The following is an 11970-nucleotide window of genomic DNA, read 5'->3' on the forward strand; positions in this document are numbered from 1 at the left end:
GTGGAAATATTTGATACTGCGCCCAAACTAAATTTTACTGAAATCTTTTTTTTTTTTAAATATCAACCTCAAATTCGGAACATAACTTGTTTAGATTTATGGGTTTTATTTTCGCACATTTTTAGAGTAAAACGTGTCTTGCATGTTTTATGCATTTTTCATAATAATAAACTTAAACCTCTATAACTTTTAAGTTTCGCTTTGTTTTTTTTTTTTATTGTTTTTTGTTTTGTTTTTCACTTCAGCAATAATCTGCTGACAAGTTTCTTCTTTAAAAAGAGACTAAACTCCAAATAATGCAAGATTTATGACAGTTTAAGTTGGAAGGTGATACATGGATCATAACTATTCTAGAAATATAATTAAATATACAAAATGTAAGAAAGAAAGAAAGAAACTAAAATATAGTGCATTAATTTCATTGAGAAAAAAAAAAGAAAAGAAAAGAAACAAAATGTAATTTTTGACCACCGCGTGAGAAGAGAGTTAATTTGCAGATTGTCAGTAGATCAGTAGATCACCCAGAAAACTTTCCACTCCCATCAGTGCTTTTATGGGACTGCAATATAACACTAATTTGTCCTGTTTAGTAAATCTGGCCCTTACTGATTCCAATTTTGCATTTATATATAGCAGCTCATAGAATCACACATTGTTCCTATACTCTCTTCGAATGACACTTCATTTTCTATTTGTCAACCCAGGGATAACTTTGGCTTCATCACCTACCGCTACACTTGTGATGCACTCGCTGCCCTTGAGAATGGACACACCTTGCGCAGGTCGAATGAGCCTCACTTTGAGCTCTGCCTTGGTGGACAAAAGCAGTACAGTAAATCGAATTATACAGACTTAGGTAAGTACACAGGCCGTCTGCATTTCTACACAACTGACTAGAGACACAACAGATAAAAACCAACACCTTAATACAGAATGAAAAACTGCTAGGATAGTAGATCAAGTTATGATGCATTGTGGGAATTCTCTATATAGTACTTCTGCTTTACCCATGTACGTGCATTGGTGCTCTGGATGGTTTATGTGAGTTGTGAAAACAGTAAGGATGGATAGGAGAGCAAGGTCACGTTCCTCTTCTAAAACGGGCTTCCTTCTGCTGGGATGTTGAATAGCATCAAGACCTCGCCATGACACTGAGGAGTGAGCAGCCTGCAGAAAGAGAAATGAGAGGAATGAGCTCTGTCAGCTGTGACTGATTCTTAAACAGATTCATCTCCATCCGCCCCAGTCAAGTCCATATTCTGTCCTATTCTAAGCCATGCCACTTGATCAGCAGTTTTGGACCAACATAGATATTCTTGGAATTTTCTTGTACACATTTTTTTACACATCTATCTATCTAAAACTGAAATAAAAAAGATGAATAGAAATAGAAAAAAAACATCATAAATCAACAAAAGCATGTAACAAAATTACAAAAATGTATTTATTTTCCTGTGTTGTCTCCAGTGTTGTTATTGTTAAATAGAGCTAAAACTATTTTATTGCCTGTAATACAGCAGAAATAAAATCAAATATATATTTTAGACTGTTTTGGTTAATCGCAACACTGAAATAAAATAAAATATAAATATACATAAAAAAATATATATATATATATATAAAAATGAAATAAAAATTAAGATCAATAGAGAAAAAAAATAAAATCTAATAAAAGCAACAAAAACACATAACAAAATGACTAAAATTAAAATGAAAACTGACTATTAAAAAAAGCTAATTCAAAATATTAATAAATATTAGTATAGTACAAAATACTACTAAAATAACACTGGTCGTCTCTGTCCCATCCTGATGCATTTCTATCTTTCACGTTCATCCCATCACCCTCTTCCCCAAAGGCTTTTAGACACCCATGCTTTTGTTTCATATGCACCAAGCCCTCTGTCCAGGATTACCAAGGTGACAATCTAGATCAGATTGATGTATCTTTGAGTGACAAATTCCTCTGTAAAATGTTATGGGGCTTTTTTTTTTCTACCCATGATGCCTGTGATAGGATTGTGGCAGTAATAGGCAATCATCATCTCCACCCAAAGGGGAAAAGTGTCTTTTGGGGGAAGGCACGAATTGAATCCTGAGGGCAGCACCTTTACATGTTGGCAAAGGAGGGATGCAGAAAAATGGGGATTATTATAGCTGGAAAAATGGGATTCTGGGAAACGGCATGCACTTCAATATTTAGTCAATGCTCCGCTTCTGCAAAATGTGAGGTCAGGAACGTGTAATGCTCGGGATGCTGGGATGATCCGTCTCAGTGGCGTTGATGGTGCTGCAGGTCAATGGAAAGGAACAAGAGCACTTTCGCTCAAATAATGAGGACATTAGCATCTATTTCAAAGGCTCAGACTAAGGCCAAAGGTATTCAGATTGTGGACATAATATGCTCTCCAAAGGTGAGCGCAGAAGCTTTGGTTAAGGGCCATATAGTAGAGTCATTGTATTTGGGAATCTAGCCCCGCCTCGGGGCAGATGGATGGCTTGACCTTCATTTTCTTGAGGCCTTTGGCTAGACGCTGGGGTTTTTTTTACGGAGAGTATAGGCTGAAGCGCAGCGACAGGTTCAGATGAAGAGGGTATGGCGGGAAAAAGAGGCAAGTGACTAGAATAATGTGGCCTCAGAACCTTCCTCTCAATCTTCTGCCTTTCTCTTCCTCTTCCTCCTTGTTTTCCGAGACACCGTCCATTAGTTCTAAGTAGAGCGCAGGGGCATTTTTCATCTTTCAAGGTGCACGGCATGACACCGTTCTCCCCTTAGCCATAGTATTAGATCACAACTGGCATCTCCTGCATGCCACGGTCATTCCCATTTCTCACACGCTCCGACTGCGCCACTGTGCATGTGGGGCACCATTTGTGAAGCTGTCTACCACTAGAGATAAGACAGCCGTATTTGTTATCCTGGATGCGAATCAAACTGTATGTGTAATGGTCGTTGGGTTCTCATCTTTGGGAAGTTGCTCCTGACTGTTTAATTATTAAACTAGGTGGTTCAAGACAGTTGAGAAGTATATTACAGCAGAGGTTGAGACAGAGGCCTAGAAGACTGTTTTGTTGGGTTTTAAAGGATGACCTCTGAATTTTAGAGTGTAATATATAATACTGTATAATACTGACCCACAGTGACAAAATCTTCTTTAAACTTCAAAATCATTTAAAAATCTGGTTTACAACATATGTGTGAGGTTTTTAGAGATGTGCTCTTTGTTTTAATGTTGGTTTCATATGGTTTTGGACAATGTTTTAGAGCATTTTCTAGAGATCATGATATAAAAAATGTATATCTAAAAATCATGATATTTAAATATTATGAGATACTAAGATAAAATTATGAAATAAAATGTTGAAAATTACATTTCAATTATGAGATAAAAAGTCAAGATTATGACGGTAAAAAATCGTAATTGACATGAGTCAAAATTTACAAACAAGAAAATGATGAGATAATGTCTAAATGTACAAAATATCATAATTATGAGATAAGTCAAGATTATGAAATACAAACTCATAATTATGAGCTAAAAAAGTTGAAATTATGACAGTCTAAATTATGAGAGAAAAGTGAGATAAAAATGCATAATTTACATCAAAAGTTAAAATTTGCAAAAAGAAAATGCAAAAATTGCATTATGAGATAAATCAAGATCATGAAATTCTAAAAAATAATGATGACATTAAAAAGTTAAAGTCTAAATCATGAGATTTCATATTTCATTTATTTCTGACATAAAATGTGTAAATTATGAGAATTTTAAATTATGCAGAATTGACAGAAGTCGAAATTGACAAGCAAATTATGAAATAAAAAGTCGAAATTGACAAAATGTCAATTATGAGATCAGTCAAGATATGACATACTGAAAGATAAAAAAGTTGAAATTGACATTCATTCAATGAAATAAAAAGTCAAAGATGAAAAAATGTAAAAATGATTAAAAAGATTTATGAAAGGCAAAATTATGAGATAATGCATAACAGTGACATTAAGAGTCGTCATTATGACACGACTTTTTATCTCATAATTGATTTACCAAAGCATGTTTTTTATGCATGTGGCAGAAATGGGCTTCCATACGAAGCAGCTCTTGCAAAGCGAGTAACACACAGTAGCACCTTTTAAAATGAGGCCAGCGTCGCTGATTTCCACAGATGTTCAAATGTGCCATTTTCTTCCACTAGATTCCCATTCTGACGACTTTGATCCAGCCTCCACTAAAAGCAAGTACGACTCCATGGATTTTGACAGCTTGTTGCGAGAGGCCCAGTATAGCCTGAGAAGGTAATGAGCTGCACCGCTGCACCGGCTGGCTGCAAAGAGAGGGATTCGCAATACCTCACTGTTGTTTCTGTTTTTTTGAATACAAGACTACAAGAAGTTTTACACTTTATCTAAGTGGAAAGAGTATATGTGGATGAAAAAGCTCTACGTATATGAAGGGATATATATGTATACATGCAAGCAAAGTTTACATGAACCTAGCTGCTGCAACGCTGGGGAGAGACTTTACCTGTGGGAATAGCCAGTGAAGTAGCGGACACTACTTTAGTGGACTACACAGATCCATGTGCCGCGTGAGGCTCTGGAAGAGACTCGAATCTTCGTCAGAGTTCGCTCCACACACCGCATCACCCTCGGCACTTTTGAGAGGTGAAGAGTGCAGCTCATTCAGTCTGTTTTTATTGTTTGGAGTTTATTTTTGTGGGCTTTTTCTGTTCCTTTTTTAATCTGGTGTTTGGACGTGGTGTTACACTGTTGAGAAGGGTTTGGGGAAAATCTCTCGGATGTTCAAGGTAACATTGTCTACATTTACAGAGGGGGGAAATATGTAGTCGCCTATTTACAAAACGAATATTTTTATTTGATGTGCATATCAGCGTTCTTTGTTTGTTACAGCTATGCACTGTAAAATGCAGCCTTTTTAAGAGGAAATTTTCTTAATCGAGAATGTTGATCTGTAGTCATTACGATGATGTATAACCTACATGGCGTTTAGATGACGTGATTTGATTGTAAAAATATGTATGGAGATTTATCGCTCTTTTTTTGGGGGAGCATGCAACAGTTTTTGTCTCAGTTTTTCTTTTTGTTTTTTCTTCTTTTGTTTTTTATTTCATTTTAAAACTCCAGTTTCATCCGATTTTGAAGTTTAATAACTCAGTGTTTTCCGTATATACATGCAGCGTGTAAGATAAGAGTTTATGTTCACTATTGTGTAAAAAAAAAAAAAAGAAAAAGAAAAAAAAACAAAGAAAAAAGATAAGCCCCGAGATATTTTTTTATCCTTTACGTCTTGAAGGAATCGAGAGCTTTTGTTTAATTTCTCTGTGCACACGAATCATTGTTATTGTTCCTGTTTGATAATACACTTTCACAAAGAGATGATTACTCTTCTAACACAGAATTACTCATGCTTATTTATGTATTTATCTCAGTATTCTAATCAAAATATTTATGGCAGCCATCTCACGTGATGCGCCTTACAAATTTTGCTATTTATATTATTTGTTATTCAACAATCACTGGAAAGGATGTAAATTTAAAGGTTCTAAGAAATATCGTTTTTATATATGCCTTCAGAGATAGAACAAAAACATATTGTATGATCACATTTTAGGCTCATGATGAACTTTGCTGCTCCAAACTCATTTGTTTTTCTAGCTCTGAAACACTTTCATCCCCCTTTTTCATCTCTTTTTTTATTACATGAAGCAATAAAATGATTTTGCAGGTATTTTGTTGTACCACAGAAAATCTGTGTCTTTGCTCCACACTTTTGATTATGTGAATGCCAAACTAAAGTTTACAATTTTTCTTTCCTGAATTTTTAAAAAGAAGAAAAAAAAAAAAAAGATGTATTTGATGTAAAAATAATATATATATATATATATATATATATATATATATGTATATATATATATATATATATATATATATATATATATATGATGATGCTAATCTTGTCATTACTCACACTAACTCAAAATAATGAAAAGTAATAATGAATATGAAAATGTGAATTAAAAAAAAATAAATAAAAAAGCAATAAATTATTTTTGAAAGCTGTATTTTAGCTCATGTTGTTGTATGGTTTTAGACATGACAAATTACCCAGACTCTGTTCATTCCAGTGCCTCGACACAGATGGTAAGACCACCGCTGGAAAGAGGAATAGGTTGTGAATGCAGCTTATGTGCGTGTGTGTGTGTGTGTGTGTGTGTGTGTGAGAGAGAGAGAGAGAGAGTGTGAGAGAAGTAAGAATTTAATACAAGCAATGATTTAAAGGGTTAAAAAGCCAAAAATTGCATCTGTGAGATCGAGTCTCTTTAAAAAGCGAGAGCTATTTTTGTCTTTGCTGTGGTTTGAAGGTACCTCAGAGGAACTGTAAATAATTAAAATCGCCCAAACACAACAGGCTCTTGTCACTGACACTCAAAGTAACCTTTCTTTGTCAATTAAGGACAGGTTTTATTGTTGTACTGATCTGTTTTTGAATGAGAAACCCACACTGAAAGAATGACAGTGTTTCTGCACTTAAAAGAGGCATCGAAAGAGCATTATTTTCTGCACAGAGCTTGGGTATGACGTCATGTCGCGTTCGATATGTGTGGCTTTAATCATTGCAACGTATCTGTTGCAAATCTGCTTTGTAAATTGCTGTAGCAATATGTTACAACACCTGATGGGGTGTATCTTTTGGAGTGGCAGACTTTTTACCATAGTAAAAACTACTGAAGGATTTGCCACGGGTTTGGACGATTTATTTGATTTTATTTTATTTTTTGGTGTTTCCATGAAGACGCAGATCTATCTAAATGAGGCTGTGTGTGGTTTTGTGTGTGGATTTGATAGAGTGTGTGTGTGTACTGGGGGTCAAGGGGACTGTGTTTGGCTGTTATCTTCTATTTGTCTCCTATCCATGTTGCCTTCTGCTGAGTCCTAACCAATGCCTTTGTAGTTGTACGTATTGTACAATCTTTGTTGTGAATTTTCTTTTTTATGTGTAGTTTTCATCAGCCTCACCATGCCAATAAAGGGATTTGTGTCTAATTTATTCTTTCCCTCCATTTTCTTGTGCATCTAAACCGTATACAATTTGAAGTAGTCGCTCGGTTGAGTGTTTCAGCTACAGTATGATTTTACCGAATGGTTATGCTCAACAAGGCTGCATTTATGTGCTCAAAAATACAGTAAAATTGTGAAATATTATCACAATTTAAAATAACTAGTTTCTGTTGTAATATATTTTCAAATTATAATTTATTCCTATGATTCAAAGCTGAATTTTCAGCATCATTACTCCAGTCTTCAGTGTCACACGATCCTTCAGAAATCATTCTAATATGCTGATTTGCTGCTCAAGAAACATTTCTTATTATTGTTAATGTTGAAAACAGTTGTGCTGCTTCATATTTATGCAGCAACCATGATATACTACTGTTCAAATGTTTGTGGTTTAGAAGGATTTTTAATAGAAATTCATGCTTTTATTCAGTTAATATGCATTAAATTGATCAAAAGTGACAGTAAAAACATGTATAATGTTCCAAAAGATGTTTTCATTAAATATTAAGCAGCAAAAAACTGTTTTAACATTAAAAATAGTAATAATAACTGAGCACCAATAATAATTGAGCAGCAAATCAGCGTATTACAATGATTTCTGAAGGATCATGTGACACTTAAGACTGGAGTAATGATGCTGAAGATCCAGCTTTGAACACAGAAATTATTCATTTTACAAAATATATTCAAATAGAAAACAGCTGTTTTAACATATTTAACAGTTTCTACCATATTTGTGATCAAATAAATACAGCCTTGGTGAGCAGAAGAGACTTCTTTAAACATTGACAAATCAGAACGTTTCCAAACTTTTGACCAGTACTGCATTGTGACGTTAAAGCGCATGTGAACATCATGCGAGCCTGCTGTTTTGTGCGTATCATCACAGCACACTGTTTTGGATGACTCACTTGCTATTTTTGGAGGATGCTCCGCACGAACCTGGAAAATGAGTGATGATAATCCCGTGGAGCTTGTTTCTTAATTCCCATAAACTCTTCTGACGGCTTTTGCAAGCGCATTCGTGTCTGTAAAGGGGCCGAGAGAGTTCGATGGCACATCTGTCCAGCTGAAATGTAATACTGTATCATTATTATTCAGCCTGTGAAATGGTAGAGGAGGTGAATAACCTCTTCTCTTCTGTGAGAGATGTGGCAAGAGTGGACATTAAATTTTAAAAGAAGAGGATCCAATTGTGAATTTTATTTATTTATTTATCTTTTTCATTAATGCTCGGGTTTAGCCTCGGAGAAAAGAGGCACTTCTTTCATTTTGCCGTCACAATCGTGCAGGCAGGCAGGTCTCTCGGCGTCTGCCCTTTTCCACACAATGAAGCTGAGCTTCACTTCACCTCTGTCGTTTTGTGTGATACAGGTACTTACTCTGGCAATCCGTCCTTATCTTTCATTTCACACAGCCATTGCTGAAAATGCCCACGTCTGCAGTTTTGAGTGTCTATTTCTACCTGCTATCCTAAAATATATGACTGTACTTGAAATATGGTGTATTTATACACTAACAGTTAAATGTCTGAATTGCAGTCACGGACCAATTCAAATTCAGTTGAAACTGAAATTGCACAAATGTCTTATGTTGCAGTAAGAAAAATATGTAATGATAGTATTTTAGCAACTTATATATATACAACTATATACACATTCTAATGATTTGTTGTTCAATAAACATTGATTACTTATGTGGATTCTTTGATGACTAAAAAATCTGTTTTATTTTAATATTATTTATGTTTTTATAGTTTATTTTTTATTAATATTTTGTTTTCTTATTTTTATAAGTTTTAAATAAATGTATATATACTTTTGTCATTTTATTATTTTTTATTTCTATACATTTTATAATAAATTGCTTTATATATTTCATCTTTATTTTTTATTTATGTTTTAGTTTTAGTCATTTTAATATTCAGCTTATTTTATTTCAGTTAGTTCCCAAGGCAAGTTTCTGAAAAAAAAGGGAAAAAAAGAAAAGAAAAAAAAGACTGTATGAAAAATACATGAATATTTTAACAACGTGTATATATACAACTAGAGTTACATGATTCTTCAGCAGTCAATCTAATGATTTGCCGTTTAAAACATATTATTATGATCAATGTTGGATTTTGTGGATTCTTTGATGGCTAGAAAGTCAGTTATATTTTTGTATTATTTATTTTGAATTTAATTTTTTTCAGGTTCTAAGTTTTAGTAATGTTATTTTATATTTTATATATTTAATATTTTATACTATTTTTCTTATACTGTGTATATATATATACAATATACAATATCCAGCAACTTCGCACAGCCATTGAAGAGGAGTGGACCAACATTCCACAGGCCACAATCAACAACCTGATCAACTCTATACGAAGGAGATGTGTTGCACTGCGTGAGGCAAATGGTGGTCACACCAGATACTGACTGGTTTTCGGACCCCCCCAATACAGTAAAACTGCACATTTTAGAGTGGCCTTTTATTGTGGCCAGCCTAAGGCACACCTGTGCAATAATCATGATGTCTAATCAGCATCTTGATATGCCACACCTGTGAGCTGGATGGAGTATCTCAGCAAAGGAGAGCGCTCACTAACACAGATTTAGACAGATTTGTGAACAATATTTGAGAGAAATAGGCCTTTTGTGTACATAGAAATAGTCTTAGATCTTTGAGTTCAGCTCATGAAAAATGGGGGCAAAAACAAAAGTGTTGTGTTTATAATTTTGTTCAGTGTATATGTAACGGAGCCAACGAGATGTGAGGCGTACGGAGCCATGTGCAAGCTTTTATTTAGAAACAGTCAAACACAGGCAGGGTCAAACATCAGCAAACAGGTATGGCACAGGCAAGACACAAGAGCAATCCTAATCGGGCTTGAGTCAGATGACAGCAAACGTAATCCAGAGGGCTTGACACAAGGGGTAATCCGTAAACGTGAGCATAAATCCAGGTGAGGAGCAAACAGAAAGCAAAGGGTCAATCCAAGATACGTAGCAAGAATCAGGAACCAGGAAAACAGGCAAGGCAAGACTATGAAAACTAGAGCAGGCTCCGTAAAGTCTATCAGCTATCACAGTGATAAATGCTAAACAGTACTCGGCGATCTGACTGAGGAAGTCCATGGCTTAAGTAAGGCGTGTGATGGGAATCAGCTGTGTGATCAGTGCAATCAGCTGTGTGTCAGTGCAATGGATGATGGGAATTGCAGTCCAGGGTGACGTGCAACAGTTAGTGTAGTGCAAGAGTCAATGTGGTGAGCGAGTGACCTCTGGTGGTGAGTGAACGGAAGTTCATAGACCGGATTCGTGACTAATATATATATATATATATATATATATATATATATATTAGTTTTAGTAATTTTAGTACTTCAAATTATTTTATTTTAGTTAGTTCCCAAGGTATGTTTTCCAGCTATTTTTTATTTTATTTTTTATTCCAATTGTTGAAAATTATTTTAATAATTTTGATGCCATTTAACAATAACAACCTGGTAGAAATGTTCAAAGAACAACAGTTATTTTAAATTATTATTATTATCATCATTGTTGTTGTTGTTATTTAATTATATATTTAAAAAAAAAAGAGTTTATTGTCACTTTTGATCAATTTAATAAAAAAAAATATAATTTCTTCAAAAATATATCTTACTGACCCCGACATTTCTGAGTTCTCTTGAAAATGCATATTCTACTTTCATCTGCACTGAAAACAAATAACATGAGCTGAATTCACCGTGAGATTTATTAGGATGGAGTTCAGAAGCTGTTATTGGTGATGAAATAACATCAAAGGAACAGTGAGCTGATACTCAGGATCAGTGAGCTCACCAGTGTGGTATTTTGAGGCGTCATCGACACCGATCCCAGCCTCATGCTCCATCTTCTTCTCTCTGGTTATTTTTAGAGAGCTTTATGAGTGCCACACAATTCCATTGTCTGGAGGTCTATCAGATTGACTTTCTCATGTAAGACAACAGCTGCAAGTCCCCAGACATTCAGCCAATCACCACCTGTAGAAATGAGTATATGAGGAACATGTCGGATGTTTACTCAATATTAACTTTGAAAACTTTTAAATATCACTGAGGATAGCAAATATGATGTTATTCGGTCTAATGCATAAGATATAAACCACAGTAAGGTGGGCAAGGGACCAGATTAATGTCAACATTTTTATAAGGGTTTGATATGGAGCGGAAAAACATTAAAGTTGTTTACTATGTTTGAAGTTAAAGTTAAAGCTGGCAAAGTTTTAAAGTAATAAAGAGTGGTTGTGTCAATAGATAGCAAACCTGTGAGATTGACATTTGCTGCTTTCAAGATTAAAGGTTAGTGTATAGAACTTCCACCTTATTTGCATAATTCATTTAGTTAACTGGGCGCTCAACACAGACAGTGCAATTCATTTGTAAAGAAATGTTTTTTGACAGTGTTAACTAAAAAATTACAAAAAATTCTTATAAATCTTAATAATTATTTTCATTGATGTAAATGAAGCTGAAATAAAATAAATTATAAAAACTGGATAAAAAAACTTAGAAATTGAAATAAAAATATGAAAAAGAATAATGAAAAAATACATAAAATAGGTAAGATGAAGTACTAAAATTATTACAAATAAATTTGTTGAAAAAACACACTGAATTTAGAAATGAAATAAAAATGAGAAATAAGTAAAATAGGTAAGTTACAGTACTAAAATTAATAAAACCCACACTGAAATAAATTCAAGATAAAAACAAATATTAAAAATATAATAAATGACAAACATACAGTATATACTATGAAAGTACTAAGATGACAAACTAAAATAAAAAAGAAAAGAAATATTACAAAATTAAAATTACAAAAGCTTGACTAGAACGTAAACTGAAATTAAAACTGAAA

General features: G+C 34.0%; 1 protein-coding gene across 11 annotated transcripts in view; it reads left to right on the plus strand.

Moving 5' to 3' along the window:
- The window catches only part of ppargc1a (peroxisome proliferator-activated receptor gamma, coactivator 1 alpha), a 42202-nt gene extending 36306 nt beyond the window's left edge, over positions 1-5896 (plus strand). For 6 of the 11 annotated variants that reach the window (XM_058781087.1, XM_058781091.1, XM_058781085.1 and 3 more), the window contains 2 exons: positions 705-856; positions 4198-5896. In XM_058781087.1, the coding sequence (XP_058637070.1) occupies positions 705-856; positions 4198-4301 (256 nt within the window). In that variant the 3' untranslated portion in view covers positions 4302-5896. The remainder of the gene's footprint in view (positions 1-704; positions 857-4197) is intronic. The other 5 variants (XM_058781093.1, XM_058781095.1, XM_058781092.1 and 2 more) reach the window with 2 other exon arrangements.
- The last annotated feature ends 6074 nt before the right edge of the window (positions 5897-11970 follow it).

The sequence above is a fragment of the Onychostoma macrolepis genome, chromosome 07 (genome assembly GCF_012432095.1).
Source record: "Onychostoma macrolepis isolate SWU-2019 chromosome 07, ASM1243209v1, whole genome shotgun sequence".
In the NCBI taxonomy this organism is placed as follows: Eukaryota; Metazoa; Chordata; class Actinopteri; order Cypriniformes; family Cyprinidae; genus Onychostoma; species Onychostoma macrolepis.